Here is a 25,283-nt window from a genome sequence, read left to right as displayed (position 1 = left end):
CTAAATCACACTTGCAGCCAGTTAAAATGGATTAAAGTTGACTCAACCTCTGTCCTGTGTCCTTGTGTGTACCACATTGAGCATGGAGAAAAGAAATAAGTCCAAAGAACTTAGGACTAAAGGACTTAAGAAGCAAAATTGTGAGGAAGCACGGGCAATCTAAAGGCTACAAGTCCATCTCCAAAGACCTGAATGTTCCTGTGTCTACCAGGCGCAGTGTCATCAATAGGTGTAAAGCCCATGGCACTGTGGCTAACCTCCCTAGATGCGGACGGAAAAGAAAAATTGACGAGAGATTTCAACGAAAGATTGTGCGGATGGTGGATAAAGAACCTCGACTAACATCCAAACAAGTTGAAGCTGTCCTGCAGTCCCAGGGTACAACAGTGTCAACCTGTACTATCCGTCGGCGTCTGAATGAAAAGGGAATCTATGGTAGGATCAGAGGTTGCGCTAGACTTTTTCGTTGTCTGTCATTTTGACTGACAGGGTCATAAAAATCCGGTCATAATCTATTTTTACAAGTCACTTAAATTTTTTAAATGACTATAACTTGATGCATAATATAAAGTAACTAACATTAGTGCAGTCATGGATTACAGTAAGAAGGCCAGTGCTGTGTTTCCATATATATTTTTATTATATTATGTATATATAGGATATATATTTTTTTCCCCCCAAGTGGGACCTTCCATGATCCTAATACATTTAATAATAATAAAATATTATAAGATTCAATTATATATATATATATATTAATGTATTATGATTACTAAATAAAAATGCACGTTGATACGACGCACATAAAGGCAACTTCAGTTTAAAAAAAAAAAATCATTAGACAGTTGTATGGACTTACAATCCGCTAGCTTGTTGCTTCCTGTTGTCTTCTGAAATACACCTGGGTGACGGCGCGTCAAGTGTTCGTTCATAGCCGACGTGCTACCGTGGTATGCGAGCTCAGCTTAGCAAAAAGAGTACACACAGTGGTGGCACCCTCCATATTTTCCTTGAAATAATTTCAGGCTCTGGCTAGTCTGGTCCGCTTTTTTGGCTTTATGCCGCTTTCACCGTGTTACCAATTCTGTCCTTCTTAGTAATTGGCGGTGTTTTCAACTGCTCGCCGCAGTGAGGAGTGAACCGGCGATTCACTTGATTCGTTGTCATCCTTCATCCTCCACTGCACCAGTCCCTCTTTTTTCACCTCTTTTATCAACACCATCGTCGTTTTGGGGCTTTTTGAAGAAACTTCGGACACTCAGTTGCCTTGACATTTTTCCGAGTAAGGCCAACGACGTCATGCATCAAGAGAGACAATAGCTAATTAATATGCTCACTCGCCACCCTGTGGTCTGGGGTGTGAATTGCAACCTGTCAAAATGACAGATGGACTTCAGCTTTTTCCGTCACCGTTTTAAAAAACCGGTCAATGACGGAAAATATTCGGTAAACGCGACCCCTGGGTAGGATACCCATGAAGACGCCACTTCTGACCCAGAGACATAAAAAAGCCAGGCTGGACTTTGACAAAACTTACCTGAGAAAGCCAAAAAAAAAAAAAAAAAACGTTTTGGAAGAATGTCAGATAAGAAAAAAGTAGAGCGTTTTGGGAAAAGGCATCAACATAGAGTTTATTGGGAAAAAAAAACGCGGTGGTCAAAGAAAAGAACACGGTCCCCATAGTCAAACATGGCGGAGGTTCCCTGATGTTTTGGGGTTGCTTTGCTGCCTCTGGCACTGGACTGTTTGACCGTGTGCATGGCATTATGAAGTCTGAAGACTACCAACCAATTTTGTAGCATAATGTAGGGCCCAGAGTGAGAAAGTTGGGTCTCCCTCAGAGGTCATGGGTCTTCCAGCAGGACAATGACACAAAACACACTTCAAATAGCACTAGAAAATGGTTTGAGAGAAAGCACTGGACACTTCTAAAGTGGCTAGCAATGAGTCCAGAGCTGAATCCCATGTGAAGAGATATGAAAATGGCAGTTTGGAGAAGGCACCCTTCAAATCTCAGAGATCTGGAGCAGTTGGCCAAAGAAGAATGGTCTACAATTCCAGTAGAGCATTGTAAGAAACTCGTTGATGGATACCAGAAGCGGTTGTTCGCAGTTATTTTGTCTAAAGGTTGTGCTACCAAGTATTAGGCCAATACTTTTGTCCGGCCCATTTTTTGGAGTTTTGTGTATTATGAAATGAATTTTAAAAATTTTTCATTATCTATCTATGTTTTTTCATTGCAAGCAAAATAAATGAAGATAATACTACCAAAGCTTTTGTAATTGTAATCATTTTCTAGGAGAAATTGAGCGTTATCTAACAGAATTGCAGGGGTGCCAATACTTTTGGCCAGCAGTGTATGTGAACATCACATTTTGAGTCATGTAGTCCACACATGTACAACAAATGCTGATTATGTGGCGTCTGTGGACGCCAAGTCTTTACAAGATTATTATTATATTTTAAATGACTTAACTTGCCCTATAAAGGGTTAAAGTCATATAAATTAAAGCCAATATTTTTGGTGTAATATATGGATATAAAGTATTTATTATTTGTCCAAAGTGGTTACTAGTTGTTAATCACAGCAAACATAAAGAGACACTGTTGAAGTGTCCTTGAGCAAGACATGGACCCTAAACTTTATTATCGTATCTTTTGTAATTTGAAATAAATCTCTGTATTCACTTTACAGGGCCTTTAAGTATTTACATTGCAGACAAAAGGGCATTGTTTATTGCTGCTGTTTCGGGATATAAAAAGCTAGTAAAAAACAAAAGTACACTTTGTGTTTGTTTTCATAGCTGCTTGGCTTAAGAGTGGACACAGTGCTAAAAGTTAAGAAAAACTGTCTTGATATAAAAGGTTGCCGATTACCGTTATTGCTGTTGTCGTCCACCAGAATGATTTCCTTGAGGAGATGTGAGGGGGTTCTATTGATGGCGGAGTGAATAGACCGCAGGATGACAGACAAAGCTTCGTTGACGAAAATGAACACGATGCTCACTTGCGGGAGGTTTAAAGGATAAGTGATGTTACTGCACCTGCAGAGAACATAAACACAGTTGGTGAGGTAAGAAACCTTCAAGATGTTGGAAAAGAATAACAGAATACAAATTTAGCAACATTAAGCGAGAGGACATTTTTATGCAATTAATGAGCAGATGGTTTTGTCTAATGGAGTGTACAGTGTCCCGTTTGAAATGTTTAAAGTCACATCTTGAAGCTATTTACGTACATCACATGCCACTGCCACATTAGACAAAATCACATCATCACATCATGCTGTTCATCCAAGCAAACAACCCGTTGTGTTTAGTTTAAACAATCGCCTGGGGATGTCTTTAAAGACATTTTTGGACAGGCCCAAGGACAAATGCTTGATTAATGTTTACACACCCAAACAATTTTGAATGTATAGTAAATGAATAGCTTTTAGGCCATTTGGAGGCAACGGATAGTCGTTAGAGAGTGTACAGTGGAGAAAACATCCCCCAGAACTTTGAACTGTGCCCAAATTAGCACCAGGACCTCCCCTTGTAGGCTCCTGTAACCTTGGTAACGTCACGGTCAAAAATGACGTCAGTCTGAGGTTCTTTTTGTCTTTGTAACCAAAGATGAACTGGATTAAACCAGAAAATTCACAAGAAATGGACTGACGCAATGTTGCAAAGTGGGTTGTGGTAGTTAAGGTAAATTTCAGATTCCCCTAAAATTGTTTAGGGCGGGGGTTGGCAACCCGTCTTTTGAGAGCCGCATGCGGCTCATTAGCGCTACCCTAGTGGCTCACTGGAGCATTTTCAAAAATGTTTGAAAATGGAAAAAGATGGTTGAGGGAAATCATATTTTTGCTTTTGATATGGTTTCTGTTGGAGGACAAAAATGACACAAACATTCTTAATGTTTTCCAATGATGTTAAAAGTTGTAGAATAAATATTAAATTTCACCATTTCTTTGGGTAAACAACTATCCACTTGCCCTCACTATCCCTGCGGGGGGCCCGCGCTTGACAAGTGACGTTCGTTATTCTCGCTATATGATTGGCCCAAGAGTCGAAATGCTCTCCCATGAAGTGCCTGTTTAAAAATTAAACGTCGGTCACAACAACGCTTGCACGAACTGTTGGGTTCTTTTTTTTTTTCATAACCATGGACGATTTAGATGGGGAAATTTTCTACTACTTAAAGAAAGCAGAATACAGCATCAGGACTCTGTCCTTAAAAATGTCCCAAGGGACGAAAGGCCCACATTTGGGAGCGACAGATGTGTGCGTACACGTTTGCTCTTTTTTTCTGTGATATTATCAATCGCTTTACGTACGCATTTTTTAGTAGGTACTTTTAATTGACCGCATTCAAGAACAACCGGACCATTTTTAATACAGGCATTTCATGGGAGAACATTTCGACTCTTCAGCCAATCATATAGCGAGAATAATGGAATGTCACTGTCAAGCTTAGGCCCCCCTGAGGGGATAGTGAGGGCGAGGGGATTGTTTACCTACAATGGTGAGGACATGAAAGAGACATTCATCAACATATCAGAACACCTATTTGCAGACTTCAAAAACAAAACCGAAAAAGAAAATCAAAAACATGCCCAGATAGGGGGCTTGTTATGCACGTTCCATTTTGTTATTTTTCAAAACCTAAAAATAAAAACGACATCAAAAATCTGATTTTTTTTTTTATTGCATTTCGATAATTTCAGAAAAACAATGAAACCATTAATATTCTAATGAAGTTAAACTTGGGGTGGCATCATACAACAGAGTAGTCACGTGGTGCGTTGGATGCACTGCAAGAAAAATAAACATTAAATCGTGAAGGCTCATTATGTATTTTTAGCCGACTTAGGCATTTTGATAGAAGGCTAATACTGTATACAGTAGCTAATACAGACACATACAGCATGTGTTGCCTTCATTATTAGGCTTATTTAAGGCTTTTCATTTTTTGCGGCTCCAGACATATTTGTTTTTTGTTCTTTTGGTCCAATCTGGCTCTTTCAACATTTTGGGCTGCCGACCCCTGGTTTAGGGGGATCTTGGACGTCCTATCTCCTTGGCCAAAGAGGAAAAGGACCATACTGATCTTTTTCAGGGAGAGCAGAAAAAAATAACCTGACAATTATAAAGCTTTGTTTGTTATCTTCTCTGTGCTGGGTATCATTTTAAATAATTTTGTTTCCATTTTACAGGGATATTAAAATTACAGAGTGTAATTACTTTCGGCTTTACACTGATGTGAAAATGCTGCACAATTTTTCAGCTGCTTCTTACCCAGTAGGCCTGAGATCCGCTATAGGCCTGTCTAATGGGAGACGGTCACTGAGGTAGCTGTTGTAGCCGTAGTACTGGAACATCTTAAGCGCCACTCGTCGATTGTCGGCGCTCAGCTCCTGACCCCAGTGAGCAAATAGAGACGTGTCTGAAAACGATGTGTCGGTCTGTTCATCCTCTCCTCGGGCTGGAGCCTCTGAGACACAAAAAGACAAATAGTATAAAGGATTGTCTAGACCACAGGCGCTCCACGTGTGCACAAAGTGACAGCAAACCAATACGGTGCAGTGATAATACATTCACCATGATAAATGACTTTGCTGTGATCAGATCAGGTATGAGCAGATTTGTCTCACAACAGATCAGGAGTTTATACTCTTGACGTAAAGCCCAAGTGCCCTTGAACAAAAGATTCAATCTCTAAAAGCCGGCAGTTGCATCTACAGGCGCTCTGATTTTTTGACCTCCAAGGAGAAAAAAAAAATGTTTAACAACCCTGCTTATAGGACTTCAAAGTGACAGTTGCCAATAAGGACAGGTCTATGGTGTTTTAGGCCAAATCGATGCAAAAATAATACGTGAATTCTTATCAAAGGATCTTGTCCTTACTTACCTTGACTTTTTATAGTCATTAAAAGGACACACTGATAGAAATACTTGCAGTTCTTAGAAGATGAATGTTATTATGAGTTAAAATAATTTGATATTGAAACCCCTCTGGATGTTTTCGTTTTTAGAACTAGTAGTTCCCCATTGTTGTTGATGTCGCAGGGTGGTGACATCACATGGTGATGCTGCCGGGCTTTCAGAACATGACTCTAGCGACATAAGCATGTCATCTGTTCAACCCTTTCAATTTGAACCTGAGAGGAACATTAATGAGCACGACAGCACTGTCAATACGAGCAGCAAAAGCAAAATGAAAAGGAAAGACGGGATGAGACGAGAGTAGGAAAAAAAAAAAGGGTTCTGCCAAAATGTGCTGCACCGGCAAACGTGCAACAAGGGGCGAATTTGACACGCAAAGTACTACCGTGCACTTTCAGCTTGTTTTGTTTAGATGCATATAGACAGAACATACTAAAGATGCCTTAAGAAAATACTTAAACGTAGTAATATCAAATAAGGGTGGTTTAAATATGCTACGTGACTAATGTGGTCAAAAATCTGCTTTAAAACTACCACAAGAAAACACAATGGCAAGGCAAGGCAAGGCAAATTTATTTATATAGCACAATTCAACACAAGGCAATTCAAAATGCTTTACATCACATGAAGATCATAAAAATCACATTTAAATCAACACAACGTAGAAACGAAGACAAAAGATCGCATTTAATCACAGAATAAAAATAAATAAATAAATAAAATAAAAATAAAACAATTGAAATCAGCAATGGAGATAAAAACAAGAGGAATAGAAAGCAGATAGATTGAAATATATAGACAGTTATAGATATGCAGTGCTAAACAAAAGCGTTTTTAGCCCTGATTTAAAAGAGCTAACAGTTTGAGCATACTTCAGACATTCGGGTAACTTGTTCCAGAGGTGAGGAGCATAATAACTAAATGCTGCCTCACCCTGCTTGGTTCTTGTTCTTGGAACATGCAGAAGACCGGTTCCAGACGACCTTAGGGGTCTAGATGTCTCATAGGACTCTAACAAGTCAAGCATGTATTTTGGTCCAAGGCCATTAAGTGTTTTGTAGACGAGCAGTAGTATTTTATAGTCTATCCTTTGACTTACTGGAAGCCAGTGTAGCGATTTCAAAACTGGTGTAATGTGGTCCAGCTTCCTTGTATTTGTGAGGACTCTGGCTGCAGCATTCTGTACCAGCTGCAACTTCCTGACTGATTTTTTATCAAGACCTGTAAATATACCGTTGCAATAGTCCAATCTGCTGAAAATGAATGCATGCATAAGTTTTTCCATGTCTTGTTGAGTCAGAAGCCCCTTAATTCTGGTTATATTTTTTAGGTGGTAATAAGCGGATTTAGTGACGGACTTTAAATGGCTATCAAATTTTAGGTCTGAGTCAATAATTACGCCAAGGTTTCTGACTTGATTTGTAGCTGTAAGTGACATTGTGCTAAGTTGGCTGCTTATCTTTGACCTTTCCTTTTTTGGCCCAAAAATGATCACCTCTGTCTTCTGCACATTTAACTGGAGAAAATTCTGGCACATCCATTCATTGATTTGATGAATGCATTTGCTCAGGGTGACTAAGGGACTATAATCATGTGGGGACACAGAAATGTACAGTTGTGTGTCATCTGCATAGGCGTGATATGCTTAAAAGTATGAGAGGGAAACACATACAAAAAGTATTTTGAGGCAATGGAAAGAAGGAATTGCAGTAACCCAGTAGTATTCGTCGAGTGACAGTGACAATCTAAGTCATCACCCCGAGCGTCCATTGTGGGCTTAAAACATAGTGCCCGCTGTAGGTCAAAACATGTACTAAATATTATAGATGTTTAAATCATTAGCAATATTTTATGTGTTCCTAATAACATAATTTTGTAAAAGAGAACAATTATGGCTTATTAGAGCCTACATGTCTTTAATTCCGAGATTCCAATTAGTCGTAATCTCTTCATGAATAACTTTTTTTTTTCTTAAATGACGTGTTCAAGCAATGGTCCCCTCTGGCGACTTGTTTACAGTCGGTAAATTCGGGTACCCTACCATAGATTGACGTAAAGGATGTGTACTGCCCAAATTTTCCCTAACGCCAAAGAAACATGGCAGCCGTCATGACGGTGCCCTTTCCAGTGATTCCTAAGGAGCAAATGGAACACTATCAGTGACATCCCCAGGGGTTTGTCCAGATCTTTTTTTTTTTTTTTTTCCTAACAGTCGATGGCCCAGCTTTCTAAAGCCATTGACTTCAATGTTATGTACAATATGTTACGGATTAACATCAGGATGGAGACTCTCAAGTAGCCAAAAAGTCCTAAACTGAAGTCAGCTGCAGTCTTCTGCACAGCACGAGAGCAAACCAGTGTACCACACTCAGAATCACTGCATTAGATGAACAGAAGGCAAACATTTAGCAACATCTCGCATTTGAGTGACAAAAACAAATACGCTCATGGCCCATGCCGATAGACGCAATCTCCATAAAATATCGCCAGCATCTGCTCAAGATTCTACGCTGCCTCCAAGAGCTGTCTAAATGCACGTCAGAGGTATTTAACAGTCAAAACGCTCACCTCACGGCAAACAGGTTGGAATGCCAATAAATTAGGTGGAAAAAATGCACGGTTATTGTGAATTCCACAGGTCGCTCATTTAATAGAGGCATTCCTTTGACTCTTACTACCTGTTGGGACAATACACCAGGAATGTCGACATACAGGTGTGAATATTAAAGAACCAAGTGGTTTGGTTCAGTAAAGTAAACCCTGTACTGGTTGCTGGCGAAGCACAAGGCATAAAAAGGGGATTTATAGAATAATAAAGAGCACAAGAAATAGGACAATATATCTTGCCACTAATGAAATTAAAAACAGTAGAAACTCACACGAGGGAAATTGTAAAAAGGAAAAAAGGAGCGAAGCTTATTGAAGATAATGGTATATTTTGTTCGTTGCATGTCTTGATAAGAAAGAAATAAAACGAAAAGTCGCTTCGGTATCATCTGTTAATCCCCGTGGCTTATTGAGTCCATAAAGGAGCAGTTTTATGACACTGCTTTAACAGCCTACAATACTGCTGACAGATTGAGGTTATGCAGAGGAATAATTCACCGCCTGACACAACTAATAAACACCTTTTAACTGCAGGTGGAAGCAATTTCTTCTTTTGCTTGCTTTTCTCTTAATCCTCTTCAAACCGAGAGCAGCTTTTATGAGTGTACTGTACACACACATTTTACATGACTGTGCCTTTTATTTTGCCACAAAAATAAAGACTAAGCCATGCTCACAGATATATTTATAACTTTCATGGTAATATGCTTGAATTAAAGGTTCAACTAAAAGATTCCAAGCAGGATTAGAGGACTGAATTGGAATGCGTTTAATAGAAGTTAGAAATGAGCTGGATGGTGACATGTGGTTACCATTGAGAACAGGGCCACTTTCCATAAAAATAAAAGGATGCAAGGTCCAACTTGAAATTTGTCCACTTGCATTTGTTAAATTGAGTATTGGATTCTGCTTAATATATATATATATATATATATATATATATATATATATATATATATATATATATATATATATATATATATATATATATATATATATATATGATAGGACACGGGGCGTGGGGCCAATTCATAGGGGGTCTATCTCTGTCAAAGCTGACCGAGTGGAAACACAGAGCAGAGAACAAAAGAGCTTTTTCCATTGAAAATTCTTGTGAATAAATGCTTAAATCCCTGAATTCTTTATTGATATGGACGTAAAACAGTCTCGATTCTTGGTTAAAAGCAAAGCAACTGTGCAGTTAGCATTTATTTTATGTAAATATTGCAAACTATGATGCTAGTCAGTAAGCAAATTAGCTGCTGCCATATGTAAACAAAGAGCTTTTACCGTTGAAAATTCTTGTGAATAAATGCTTAAATCCCTTAATTTTTTATAGATATGGATGTAAAACAGTCTCAATTCTGGTTAAAAAAAAAGCAGTTATTTTACATATACAGGACTGTCTCAGGAAATTAGAATATTGTGATAAAGTTCTTTACTCTCTGTAATGCAATTAAAAAAAACAAAAATGTCATACATTCTGGATTCATTACACATCAACTGAACTATTTCAAGCCTTTTATTATTTGAATATTGCTGATTTTGGCTTACAGTTTAAGAAACCTCAAAAATCCTATATCAAAAAATTAGAATACTTCCTCAGACCAAGTAAAAAAATAATTTTATAACAGTAAAACTAAATCAAACATTTGAAAATGTCCATTGATGCACTCAGTACTTGGTTGGGAATCCTTTTGCACGGATTACTGCATCAATCCGGCGTGGCATGGAGGCAATCAGCCTGTGGCATTGCTGAGGTGTTATTGATGCCCAGGATGCTTCGATAGCGGCCTTCAGCTCATTTGCATTTGTAGGTCTGGTGTCTTTCATCTTCTTCTTAACTATACCGCACAAATTCTCGATGGGGTTCAGGTCAGGGGAATTAGCAGGCCAATCAAGGACAGTGATGCCATGGTCAGTGCACCAGTTACTGGTGGTTTTGGCACTGTGGGCAGGTGCCAGATCATGCTGGAAAATGAAATCCTCATCTCCATAGAGCTTTTCAGCAGATGGAAGCATGTAGTGCTCTAAAATCTCTTGGTACACAGTTGCATTTACTCTGGACTTGATGAAACACAGTGGACCAACACCAGCAGCTGACATGGCTCCCCAAACCATTGCTGACTGTGGGAACTTCACACTGGATTTCAAGCAACTTGGATTTTGCTCCTCTCCAGCCTTTCTCCAGACTCTGGCGCCTTGACTTCCAAATGAAATGCAAAACTTGCTTTCGTCTGAAAAGAGGACTTTGGACCACTCTGCAACTGTCCAGTGCTTCTTCTCCATAGCCCAAGTCAGACGCTTCTTCCGTTGTCTTGAGTTCAGAAGTGGCTTGACCATGGGAATACGGCTATTGTAGCCCATTTCCCGGACACGTCTGTGAACTGTGGCTTTTGATACCTGGACTCCAGCTTCAGCCCACTGTCTTTGAAGCTCCCCCAAATTCTGGAAGCGGCTCTTCTTCACAATTTTGTTAAGGCTGCGGTCATCTCTCTTGGTTGTGCAGCGTTTCCGGCCACATTTTTCCCTTCCAACAGACTTTTTGTGGATATGCTTTGAAACTGCACTCTGTGAACAGCCTGCTCTTTGAGAAATTTCTTTTTGTGTCTTACCCTCCTGATGGAGGGTATCAATGATGGTCCTCTGGACAGCAGTCAGATCAGCAGTCTTCCCCATACTTGTGATTTAGTTTACTGAACCAAGCTGAGTGTTTTTAAGGCTCAGGAAACCCTCGCAGGTGTTTCGAGTTAATTAGATGATTCAGGTGATTAGTTGAATAGCCTACTTGTATACTTTTTCATGATATTCTAATATTTTGAGATAGGATTTTTGAGTTTTCTTAAGCTGTAAGCCAAATTCAGCAATATTAAAATAATAAAAGGCTTGAAATAGTTCAGTTGATGTGTAATGAATCCAGAATGTATGACATTTTTGTTTTTTTAATTGCATTACAGAAAGTAAAGAACTTTATCACAATATTCTAATTATCTGAGACAGTCCTGTATATTGCGAAGTATAATGCCAATGCCGTAGCGGTTAATTCCTCCCATTGATTTTTTTCACAACGTTTCAAAATGCATGCATGGTACGAAAAATACAATAATTACCTTGAATCCTCGAACAAATCACTCCTGAGATAATCCTTCCTGTTTGTATGCAGTACAACTTTGGAACTTTTTCAACCTAAATCCGGCGTTAGATCGCTGCATGTGACCGACTGCGAATAAATGAAGTGGAGTGTGGGACGGCCTCCTTCGGGAAGGCGTGATGCAGTGAAGGGGAATGTGTTAATATATTATGAAGTCTATGATATACTATTATATATATATATATATATATATATATATATATATATATATATATATATATATATATACTCACCGGCCACTTTATTAAGTACACCTCTCCAACTGCTCGTAAACACTTCATTTCTAATCAGCCAATCACATGGCGGCAACTCAGTGCATTTAGGCATGTAGACATGGTTTAAGACAATCTCCTGCAGTTCAAACCGAGCATCAGTATGGGGAAGAAAGGTGATTTCAGTGACTTTGAACATGGCATGGTTGTTGGTGTCAGAAGGGCTGGTCTGAGTATTTCAGAAACTGCTGATCTACTGGGATTTTCACACACAACCATCTCTAGGGTTTACGGAGAATAGTCCGAAAAAGAAAAAATATCCAGTGAACGGCAGTTCTGTGGGCGGAAATGCCTTGATGATGCCAGAGGTCAGAGGAGAATGGCCATGGTTCGAGCTGATAGAAAGGCAACAGTGACTCAAATAACCACCCATTACAACCACGGTAGGCAGAAGAGCATCTTTGAAGGCACAGTACGTCGAACTTTGAGGCAGATGGGCTACAGCAGCAGAAGAGCACTCTGGGTGCCACTCCTTTCAGCTAAGAACAGGAAACTGAGGCTACAATTTGCACAAGCTCATCGAAATTGGACAATAGAAGATTGGAAAAACGTTGCCTGGTCTGATGAGTGTCAATTTCTGCTGCGACATTCGGATGGTAGGGTCAGAATTTGGCGCCAACAACATGAAAGCATGGATCCATCCTGCCTTGTATCAACGGTTCAGGCTGGTGGTGGTGTAATGGTGTGGGGAATATTTTCTTGGCACTCTTTGGGCCCCTTGGTACCAATTGAGTATCGTTGGAACGCCACAGCCTACCTGAGTATTGTTGCTGACCATGTCCATCCTCCTCGTGTGTTGACCAATCCGCTGCCTCTTGTGACACCCACCTGTGCCTCATTGTCTCATTACCCCATGTCTGTATTTAAGATCCCCATATGCTGTCTATTTCTCCATCCAAGCCCTTGTGTTCTTGTTCCTCCAATCAAATAAGTTTTGAATCCTAGTCCTTTATTAGTTCTCCTCTTGAGTTTGGTTTGTACTTTGCTTTTTTGGACTTTTGTTTGTACTTTGAGTTTTGTCACCACAATTTTTTGAGTTGATCACCACCCAGCCTTGCCTCCCCGTTTTTCCCTGCGTTTGGGTCCATCTTGCGCCCTCTGCATCGTAATAAATATATGTATGAATGACCTTGAACCTTTGTCAATTCAGTTACAATAAGGAGAAAACACTCATGGAAAACAAAGAGGTAGCTCTATGGAATACAGCACAATGTTTATACTGTAGCTGCAGCTGTCGATTATTTTAGAAGTCGATTAATCGATGAACCACTTAGTTCGAATAATCGAGTAATTGGATAAGGAACATAAAAAATTAAAATATCTGAGCTGAGCCTCAAACGGTATACAAAAAAAAAAAAAAAAAAAGAATCTATGTACAACAATAGAACAATTGGCTAACTTACGTAGCAAAATGTCCGCTAGCTTAAATGCTACAAAACGCTAACTTTAAAAATTTTTTTTTTTTTTTACAATGTTCTTAACAAATGGTTCAGACACATATTCCCACAATAAATAACTAAGTATACCTATAAACTAAATTACGAATGCAATAAAATAAACATTACCTCAAACAAAAACTTAGCTTATGTTGGTCTTAACATGGAGCAGCTGGATTCAGCCATGTGAAATGAGGCAGACTAGAGGGCAGTGTATCCACCCAAATTAATAAAACTAAATGCAAACACTTTCAAAATAAACCATTGCAACTCCACTTTAATTAAACGGATACTCAAAGCAGCATAATTTAATTCAAATCTTTTTTTCTAATCGAATACTCGAGTTAATCGATTAATCGTTGCACCAGAGGTTGCGCTAGACATTTTCGTTGTCTGTCATTTTGACTGACATGGTCATAAAAATCCGGTCATAATCTATTTTTACCCGTCACTTAAATTTTTAAAATGATAATGATGACATATTCAATAGTATTTAGTTTTCATTCATTTTTAATTAATATTGTAACGCTTGCTTGGCGGCGAAAAATTAGACACGGAAGTCGTGGTACTTTTCTCCCTCTTTTTACTCTGCTTACCGCCAACAACACCAACAAAACAACAACTCTGCCCCCAAAGAAAAAGAGGCAACTATATAGACCCCAATCACCAACGTCACACAATGATCTTAATTGTGGTTGTCAGCCCAAAATCTTCTAAATATATATTAAATGCATCTTACCAGATATAAAATGACTACTACATAGTCTGTGGTGATTGTTTGGTGCCCAGATTTCTTGTCGAATTACAGCAGTCCATCTCGCTCTCCTCTTCGGGTCTCTCAGAATACGGTAGAACTTCAAGTCTCTCCGTCTATCTTCTCTGTTATTGCAACCAACCGCCCCACACGCTTTCACCATTTTGATTATTAATGTTAACGAGCAGAAAAACACGCCGTAGTAGGAGGCATGTACGTAAGCGGTAATGCGTAAACACGACGAGCTGACACACAATATGGTGGCTCCAGTCAGGGGGGCGGAGTTGTGACGTCATGTGATTGGGGTCTATACACAGGCGGCAATCTAGTCCACCAATTGGATGACGCGCTGGCACACCGGGTGCACCAATAAGAACCTCCTGTTGATGTGTCAATCACGGTGCCGCCGCCAGACCCCGGTGACGCTACAATATTCTGACAGAATAGCCAACAACGTCATGCATTAAAGAGCATATGACACGAGAAAAAAAAGTCTTAAATGGCACTATTATGTGAATTAGAATCATATTTTGAGACGATTCAACTATATACAACAATTTAGCAAAGCACAGATGACGAGAAATTAGTCTTTTAATCTGCCAGTTAGCCACGCCTACCATTGTAGGGCTTTAGCGTCCCCAACAGGTGGATGACGTCAGCGGTAGACTGGGCTCATCGGTTTTACTATTCAGCCCATTGAGGGGGAATTATTCAGAACGAGGAAAACGCGACGAAGAGAGCCGGCAAATGTCATTGTTTCAGTCTCTCTACTCCAATATTTTTACAGGATATTCTTTTTATCCAAGTATTTTTCCCCAATAGCTATATAAATGGCTTGAGAAGGACCAGTCAGCCCGTCGAGGGGGAACTATTCACAACGAGGAAAACGCGACGAAGAGAGCGGCAATATGTCATTGTTTCTGTCACTTTACTTCAATATTTTTACAGGATATTCTTTTTATCCAAGTATTTTCCCCAATTGCTAAATAAATGGCATGGTCATGACAAATAACAGTCTTGTGCTGAATGGAATATGAAATAATAAAAATGCATTTATTCAGGACGACATGGCAAAATTACTCCATAATGGTCAAAACTGTCGACTTCACCTTTACTGTCGCACCTCCCGAACGATATTTTATGACACCTAAATCGGACATATGTCATTTCCCTTCCCCGGCTTCGGAGAATGTAAACAAACCAGAAGGCGTGACAGCTAGCCGACATGCTAACCCGAACCGAGTGATGTTTCAAAGTCTTCGAAGCGGAAAATCACACATAACTATCCTGGATTATTTGACATGACGACCCGGTTTTCGATTGTCATTGCGGATCGGCAAACCGCCCGGCGGAGAGCAATTTACAGTTCGTTTCCCAGAGGAGGGTGGCTGGAGTTGTTGTGCAGCTAACGTGCTGCTGCTAATGAGCATTAGGAGAGCTTTTTACATGCCTATCAATGATCAAATGTAAGTAGTCCTTCATTTAAAGAAAGTTTGTAGTGTTTACTTTGTAATCGCTGTATTCGTATTTGACATAATACGAAACAAGATGTTTACTCACTTCCTCGTAAGTCCAATGGTCCCACAGTAAATATCCACGGTGAATGGGAACCTTTTGAAACTCCAAAAAGGCGCATACTCCTCTCCCTCATACAAAATGATTTTTCTGCAGCCGTTTGGCTGGCGTGATGCGAAAAATAAACGTATTAATCCGCAAAATCAGCTGAATCCTTCGTCCTCATACACAACAGTACACTGTAGCGTGAAGAGGACGTCTTCTACCGTACACGTCACAGCGCCCTCCTCCTCAATGCAAGACCGAAGCCGGAAGTCACTCATTTTCATGGCGCGGGATTCAAAAAATTTAATAAAAATGGCGATCGCTTCCACACACATCCAAGCGGCCCATATCATACAGGGGCATAAAATACCGCGTGTATTATGAAATAAACATGCTTTTTCGTGTCACAGGCACTTTAAGAGAGACAATAGCTAATTAATATGCTCACTCGCCACCCTGTGGTCTGGGGTGTGAATTGCAACCTGTCAAAATGACGGACGGACTTTTCCGTCACCGTTTTAAAAAACCGGTCAACGACGGAAAATATTCGGTTAACGCGACCCCTGCCTTGCACCCCTAGTTTATACACGCTGTACAAAAAGTTTCCATTCAAAATGTACAAGCACAACAAAATGGTAGATTTGAAACTCCCCATTTTCTTCATTTATATTGGTTTTAAAAATCAGTCTGAACCTGTTAGATTCCATTCAAACAACAAATGCAAATGAACTGTGAAATATTTGATCCATGAAAGTTTAACAAAGTGAACATTGGTCCGCATAATAAGATTTCATCATATGATATTCATTTAAGCCCTCCAGCCTGTAGAGATGAAACTGCTTAGCATTTCAAAGGGAAAGGATTATTATTATTATCATGTCATACACCTTGGAGGTAATGCACTTTTATCAAACATGCATTTCCGTGGTCACAATACACAGTGAAATGAATTATGACCCAACTGTCTGTAACCAGTGTTGTTAATAACGGCGTTACAATATAACGGCGTTACTAACGGCGTTATTTTTTTCAGTAATGAGTAATCTAATTAATTACTTTTCTCATCTTGGCAACGCCGTTACCGTTACTGAGGCGGGAAAGGCGTGCGTTACTATGCGTTACTAAGTTGGTTGAATAAAAAAAAAAAAAAGTCTGAGAGAAACGGACTCACGGGGACGAGAGCTGAGCAGGAGTGGGGAAGACGCCGTTGCAACCGCGATGCTAGGTGGCTCCAATAATACTGACTGCAGCCATAGCCGACAAACTACGCCCACATGACACGGTAGATATCATATTATAGAACTAGACGCAAATGACAAACACTGCTGCATTGCCAACATGTTTTAAGGACTACATGCGTTTGTAAACAGCCGCCATCTTAAAGCAGTAGACCTCTCAGGAAGGCCCTGATGTAGAGATCCTTCCTAGTGAACCTAAGTAATTTTTTAAAATCTAAAATGCTCCTAAATCGGCAAAATCTTAACTTAAATCTATCTTTAAATGATGAAACAGTTTTAAAACTTACACATGTTTAAAGTAGACAGAAGGGAACTAATGCAATAACGGGAGAAATTTTAACAACTTTAACGATTGATTCACAACTTTAAATGACTTCCACACATAGCAAAGGTTACTAGCTAGTTATCGCAATACCCTTGTGTCTAGTTAAGTGGAGGGTAAAGAATTGGGTTAGGGCCAATTGTCCCCCAAACCCTTTAAGCTTCACATTGTGTGACCTGTGTGTGTTTTTTTTTTTTTTTTTTTTTTTTTTTTGAGAAAAAAAAAATATATATATATATCCCTAGTTACTTTGCCAAGTAACTAATTACTCTTACATTCAGGTAACTGAGTTACTAACGCAATTACTTTTTGGGAGAAGTAATTTGTAACTGTAATTAATTACTTTTTTAAAGTAAAATTAACAACACTGTCTGTAACACAGTAAAATGTCATCCAGTCATCCACACTGCTGCCAATAGACTTAGCATATTTACAATGTATTTTAGGATTACTAAAACACAATCCTTCAACACTGCAACTGGCAAAATCAGCTCTCAAAATTCTCACTTGACTACAAGAGTAGACTATAAATACATTGTTTGAACATTTTCAAGCACTCAAAGATCACTGTAAATAAAAGAGATCATTTTTTCTACTATGCACGAATTATGATTTTTTTTTCCTGAAATGTTTTTATTACATTCATATAGGACACTGGTTTCAAACCCGCGGCCCATGGGCCAATTGTGGCCCTCAGGACAATGTTTTGCGACCCCTATTACACGTGCACTTGTAGTATTAGTAGGAGTGGGAACTTCTTGGTACCTCACGATACGATACGATTTGCAATACAAAGCTCACGATAACGATGATCTGGTGATATGGCGATACAACGATTATCATTACATTGGTCAGGAAATCATTCTACAATATTCTACAAACAACTAATAAACAGAAAAACAAGGTTCCGCTGTGAATTGGTATGAGTTTATCACTAGTGGACGTCCAATCCATTTGAACTGGGATCCCTCCCACTTCAAACGGATTGAACGTCTATGGCCGTCAGTGGCAGCCAATTCCAGGCAATGAGGTAATTTTGGGCTATTTAAGGTCATTTACAGTACCTGTTGATTTTCAGTTACTTCCTGTTGAGTTTAGGGTATTTTACGGGTCACTTCCTGTTTATTTTGAGTTACAGAACAGGAAGTGACCTGGGAATCACCCAAATGAATAGGCAATAACTCAAACTCAACAAAAAATGACGTGTAAATGCCCTGAAAATCGGACAGAATGACTATGAATGCTCTGGCTTCGAATGAACGAACGTTCCCAGTCTAAATGGATTCGGCGTCGTGCACCATCATTGCAGCCTTAGAGTTAACTGAGAAACTATTATGGTCAAAGATTTTGGTAGCAGCTTGTTGGTTCCTTTTTATTTTTTTGTTTAGACATTGACACCTTTTTAAAACGATATCTCGATTCTTGGCAGGAGCATATCGATAACCTTTTGGGATACAAAGTATCACGATATATCACCATTTCGATATTTCGTCACACCCCTAAGTATTAGTGTTGTCTACACGCGATGGGCAATAAAAAAATTAATCGAATTTAATGATCGCTTCCAGCCCCTCCCAGTTGTAGTGGATTGGACGTTTATTGTCGTCAATTTTCCTCTTTTACTAACTACCACAACAGATACAGATACTCAGAGACTAGGTGACCTGGGCTGGCAATTAAGCTAATGGTAACTTGTGAATAGACGTCAAGTGTGGTGATACTGTCCTTGAAATGATTAATGACTGGTGTTCTAACACATTTGTCAACTACCAAATGTCGTCTTTTGCCCGGAGATGTCCACTTTTTATATCCTGTTCATGGCGTCCGGCTAGGTCTTTTTAAGTTCATGAAAATGTCCGTTTTTCATTATTTTTCACGGGACCAATTATGACCATTTTCAACGTGTGTTGAAACTGACTGACGCTTCGCACAGAATACTAGAGTACTGTGCTGCCTGTGACGTGTTCCCAGAGATTCTGCCTAGTTGTTGAGACTTTTATTAGGATCAAAAGGTATGTAATCAGATTCCCATTTACCCAAAAGAGTAATTAAGTCGAAAATACTTCGGATACCAATTTGCGCATGCATGCGCAGTTGCAGTCGCAGACTGGCTTTATCATAGCGTCATTCCCAAACAAACCTTCGTCACGCCAGGAGCTCACAGGCCATCGGTATGTACACTTGCTAAATTTACCTTTCGACAACTGTTGATTTCCGTTGGAGCTTTGTACTGGTGTGATCTGTAAAATCCCGTTTGGTGTCTCATCATTGCACTGCCGATGATTGTAAACTTTTAAAGTAATGTTTGATTATAGCCTCAGCTACAGGTGCTTGCTAATAGGGTAATTGTCAGTGAGCTAAGCTATGCTAGGCATTATGGTGAATATAGTTTTGAACTGCTGCGTTTGGAAACATGCTGGTTGAATATTTTGTCAGTTTATTTTGGTTATTGTTTGCATGCAATCTAGAACATTGAATAAGGATAATAATTGAGTGGGAATAACAATTTGTCAACGACAATTGTATTGATAGTGATTCATAAAAATGTTTAGTCGTTACATAGCCTGCTGCGTGTGTGTATTGACTGGACTACGCTTCCATGGGTCTGCATTATATTCATAAAACATTTGGCTAATAGTTTTTGAACAACGTCTGTGTAATGATGACGTTGCTGACTGAAAATATGAAGGTAGATTTCTGTCTTTTATTATTCAATCCCTCCACAAAAAATAAAAATCAGTCAAAGAAAAAAAGTATATATAAAACTGACTTTTCCTATCCAGACGGAGGAGGCACACGTTTAAATATATTGAAGTGATAAGGCATCCTTGAGTGAATTTCGAGTAAAATTTGGGTATCTCGAGGCCGAGCAGAGTGTCCTCTTTTTTGGAAATCAATATATGGTCACCCTACACTAATAGATAGTAAATGATTAGCACAGCTAGCAAGTACAGTCATATAAAATAAAGTGCATTTTTATATAAGTGACCTGAATGTCGGGTGTTTCGTTGCTCTGCTATTTTTTTTGCTTTGAGTTGGAATTAATTATTTCAGAAACGAGCGCTGTATGAGGGCAGCGAACTTAAATAAACTCACTTCAAAACAAATAGCAGTTTGGCAAATTGTGAACCTTTTTTCAAAGAGAGGCTTCAAGCAGTTAATTGACACTCACAGATTTAGCGACAAATATAAAGCAAATAGAATTACATGTTCTGTGTGCACATGCTGTGTTAAGTGCACTGTGAAGGATTTTAGATGAAAATTATTCAAATTTGAAAATTAATAATGTATCTTCAATGCATAGTGCTGGGTGATTGTGAACACCATGACTATCAGATGCCACTTTGTTTATTAAAATCAAGTGCAAATGCATTTTCAATAAGCTACGCCAGCTGTTCCCTTGAAAAACACCAAGCGTAACATGCCACATCTACTATCACCAGCTTAGAGCATTCTTTGTGCAGACTGTCATCATTGGTGTCAAATCCATTTGAACACAACAGTGGTCAATATGCCCTATTTAGTCCTTCACTACCACTGACGACGATGGACGTCCACTCCATTTCGACTGGAAATGAAGGAGTTCATTTGGAAAGCCACTCCCAGACTTTGAAGCACAGCACAAAGCTTTCAAAGGTGAAGAAAAAAAGCAACAATAAATGTTCTTAAGAACCAAGTGGCCTCCGCATTACTAAAATGCTCATTCTGGCTCGACTCAGCTCTTAGTGAAGTGATGAAAGAAAAACCCAGAAGAACCAACTACCAGACTGAAAAGTCAAATGTACATGCACTTCCTGAAATGCGCATTGATTCTTACACTACTGCTGCTGCATGCTAACAACAAAGTCAAAAAGGATGTGAAGAGATAAAAAGATCTCAGGATCAAGTTGACATCAGACAGACGTTTTGAACAAATCTGCTCTAACAGTCCAAACACAGGCAGACATTTTACAATTTATCCTCAGCTATGGTGTCATTCCGCATATAAAGTACAGCCATCAGACACTTTGCTGCTGTCACAATATGAATTAAACTTTCCTTGGGATGGCGACTAATAGGCAGGAAAAGACCTTGATGTACACTACATTCTGATTTCATCATTCTTGTGAATCATAATATATTTATTTCTTGCTAGGGAAAAGAGCCACCATACAAAAGAGATCAAGTGTTTTAAAAATATTTGACGCTCAGCCGTTTTCATGCAGAAAATACCCCACATGCTGTCAGTAATTTTTTTCCCAAATACATCTCCTGCAGAGGAATTCAGTGCTTCACATTGTGATTGTGTCTTTTGTGCTTGTAGCACTTTGGGGCAGCAGGGAGCCCCTGTAAAACTTTTTAAATGACGTGCAATCCAACACGAAAATTTACCCTTATGACTAAGACACTGAGACAGATTTGCCCATTTCAGTCGACAAAAAATCAACAACAAGTGATGTTTGGTCAACCGCTGGTAGGTGCTTTGCAGCTAGGGACAGGGGGGACATATTCCCTCATTAGGATGCATCAGAGGCTGGCACATCACACTGACATTTTCCTTTTCAAAGAGGAGAGGTTGTGTGCTGCTTTGTCTTTCCCTTTGTTTATTCCCAAGAGGGGATATGCAGAGGCAGAATTTAGTAGGAGGGTCATGTTTACTTGCGGCATCCTTTGTCATCTCTACCCCTTTTCTGCAACTCTCCTCATTAAACACAAAAATCGCTCTTGCCCTTCAGAAGAAAAGAAGGGGAGAGGAGAGAGAAAGGTTCGCTGTGTGTTTTCATCTTTGGGAGAAGAATTCCTTTTTTTTTTTTTTTTTGAAATTCTTTGTCATTAGTGCGAGTAAAGTGTCAGCGACTAGCCACCATGCATTTTTCCTCTCGGCGAGAATAAGAGCTATTATATAGAAAGGCGGTGTTGACTTCTTCTGATTTTCTCAACATTCTTTTTGTACGTTCATCAGAAAAAAAATAGTCTACTAGTCTATGTTGCACTTTAAAAATGTTGGAGACAACTTGTTTAAAGGCTTTTTCAAACCTCAAAATGTGGTTTATTTTGTTCGTTTTCTTTTTTTTTATCACTAACTTAAAATCAATCCGTTTTCATTTGTCAAAATGAATATCGGAATCGGGTAGAAAAGATTGGGTTTATAACATTTTTAATTTTTTTATTTTCAAGTGTTTACTCATTGACTGCCATTGACAGCAATAGACGTCCAATCCATTTCGACTGGGAGGGCTAGCAGTGATTGTTCCATCATCAGTCGAAATGGAATGAATAAAAAAAAAATTTGAAAACTGGAGCATACGGACCTAGCTGAACAAAGACGGCTGTGCTGATTTTCTCAGCAAAAGAACAATTGGTCTAACATTCTGTTTCAAACCATGTACCGGTATCATTTACTAACTCATTGTCTGCCGTTGACAGCAATAGACATCTAATCCATTTTGACTGGAAACTGTTGGTAGAGATTCATCACAAAATATAATTTTTAACTCACTGTCAACCATTGATGGCAATCAATCGCCATTCCTTTTTGTCAATCAATCAACAATGAATCAATCAATGTATGCCTTTTTTAATCACTGTTTGCCTTTCCAGTCAAAATGGATTGAACGTCTATGGCCGTCAATGGCAGTAAATGAGTTAATATGTACTAATGTTTCTGGTTTAAACCTTGATTTAGGCCTTTCTGTGAATACTATATAAACGATATACTCTAAAATGAATGGAAGGACGGTAGGAGAGTGTACCCCCCCCACCCCCACCCCCACCCCCCCCAAAAAAAGAGAATGCCATCGTATAAATCAAATGGAATGAACAACGTCTGCAGGCAAGGCCACACTTTTAATAAAAAAAGAAAACTGTGCTTTAAAGTAGCAACCCTTTATAGTGACAAAGGCATTTGGAAATCTTTCAGAGATAAATGCAGAATATCACAAAATTCATATCTGCTGGGAATCACTGAGTCACCATTTTATATGGGGGCAGGACCAGTTCTTAATAAAGTGGAGTGTGAGTGAAAGCCTCTTCAAACGTCCATGTGGGATATAAATCAGAAATATATTTCGCAGCAGAGAGATAAGATGATGTAGCCTGTGAAGCCATAATGTGAAGAGGGCCATTCACTCATCTTTCTCAGCCACTACTTTGGCAGTTCTACTGTTGGATATGATAACCATTTTTTTTTTTCAAACTCATAAGTTCTTTACATTAGAAGAAGAATATTTACCACAAGTTAAGTGAAGTGAGCAACTTTGTATTCAGAGCATGAGAAAAACATTCCTGAAACTCATTACCATAATTTAGGTGCAAAAACGACCAAGGGCACTTTCGCATTAGACCAAGACGACCAGGTTGGTAAGATACCTCGCAACAACACTTGCAAATGACTTGTTGAAAAGGTTTGGTATTCACACTGTGCCAACCGAAAGCCAACCGAAACCGAGTAGCATCACGTGGACGAAAGGCGCACTCATGGATTGGACAGATTTAGAAGAGGAAATACCTCCCTCAGAATGGAGAGTGCGCTTAAAGTCGACTGAGACCCATTGGCATTGTTAGGCTTATTTTAGGGGGGCTTCAGCCCTCCTAAAATATTCTAAATTATTCTATAATTGCAATTAAATTTTTCTGTAAATTATTGTTGGAATGGAAAGATAAGACACAAGACATGCAGTACATTCAACATACTGTACATAAGTATTGTATTTGTTTATTATAACAATAAATCCACCAGATGGCATTAACATTATTAACATTCTTTCTGTTAAAGGGATCCACGGATAAAGACATGTAGTTCTTAAAAGATAAATGCTAGTACAAGTTATAGAAATTTTATATTAAAAACCCTCTTAATGTTTTCGGTTTAATATAATCTAAAATTTTCAATTTAAAAAAACCCAAACTAGTAGCTCGCCATTGTTGACGTCTGCGAGCAGTGACATCACATTGCTCCCTGCCGTTCTTCCGCAGTGTCTTTAACTACGTAATGTAGTGATTGAAATACACCACAAGGCGTCAATGGCGTGTTTTTAAATTACTTAGAAATCAAGCCAATGAGTGAGTTTTGTCCCTCAACTGACGCAGTAGTTCCTCGTCTACTGGTACTTCACGGTCATTTGAGTGCTGGCTTCACAACGTACGAGACCTCTGATAGTGTGTATATTGTGACTAAATATTGCCATCCAGTGTATTTGTTGAGCTAAAGGAAATGTTTGAATAGAGTTTGACCAAAGTCTGAGTAAATTTGATGTGTATTTTGCACAGTTATTTCTTTTTGTGAACATTATTTTTTTTTAGATATATGAATATTATTTTTGTTGTGCTTTCACTAAATGATACTTAATGTTTTTTTGAAGGAGTTGCCGAAGCTTATGCCAATAAACGGCGCGGTCCAACGAACGCCTGTGTCCACTCGCCTTTCTCTGCCTCTTAGCTCTCAATGTGCAAAAAACGGCGTCATTGTAATCTGTTTGAGGCAATGCATGAGCGGGTCATTCCGCGCATGCGTTAGATGCATCAATTATTTAAACGTGATTAATTAAAAAAAATAAAATTACCGCCCGTTAACGCGATTAATTTGACCACACGACATATAACCTATCATTATTAACTTAAATATGATCATAATATAATAGTAATGCTTGAAATAATAATAGTTTCCCCTCACTTCATAGATAAAGGTAGTGAGCCCCTTCAGTGCGTTGTCATCCAATCCATTCCACTTGTTCATATAGAGAATGCCCACATCACTGAAAATCCCATCTGCCTTTTCCCTGTGACCTTGTTCGCAGTCGGTACCACATGTGTGTGTGCACCTCAGACCCACACAGAACAGAGCTTGAATAGATCGATGAAGCTTGGACATAAGAAGGTTTTCCAAGAAAGTGAGTATTAATCACTGCTGGTAGTAACAATTAGCTCCAGCCCCTGACTAACAGCAGAAAGTCCCATGTAATTAATAAACCAACTGCTCCATGTTTGACAAACAAAAACCTGGCTTGCACACTGCAGACAATATCTGCGCATGTT

General features: G+C 39.1%; 1 protein-coding gene across 3 annotated transcripts in view; it reads right to left on the bottom strand.

Moving 5' to 3' along the window:
• The window catches only part of galnt18b (UDP-N-acetyl-alpha-D-galactosamine:polypeptide N-acetylgalactosaminyltransferase 18b), a 121,692-nt gene that overhangs the window by 59,931 nt on the left and 36,478 nt on the right, over positions 1-25,283 (bottom strand). For 2 of the 3 annotated variants that reach the window (XM_057834201.1, XM_057834216.1), the window contains exons 2-3: positions 5,283-5,478; positions 2,878-3,044 (exon numbers count right to left, since the gene is read on the bottom strand). In XM_057834201.1, coding sequence (XP_057690184.1) covers positions 2,878-3,044; positions 5,283-5,478 — 363 coding nt within the window. Of the gene's footprint in view, positions 1-2,877; positions 3,045-5,282; positions 5,479-16,881; positions 16,966-25,283 lie in introns of those variants that run through there. The other variant, XM_057834210.1, reaches the window with a different exon arrangement.

The sequence above is a fragment of the Corythoichthys intestinalis genome, chromosome 1 (assembly GCF_030265065.1).
Source record: "Corythoichthys intestinalis isolate RoL2023-P3 chromosome 1, ASM3026506v1, whole genome shotgun sequence".
In the NCBI taxonomy this organism is placed as follows: domain Eukaryota; kingdom Metazoa; phylum Chordata; class Actinopteri; order Syngnathiformes; family Syngnathidae; genus Corythoichthys; species Corythoichthys intestinalis.
Note: the sequence above shows the minus strand (reverse complement) of the source record. Positions and strands in the feature narration are given on the sequence as shown.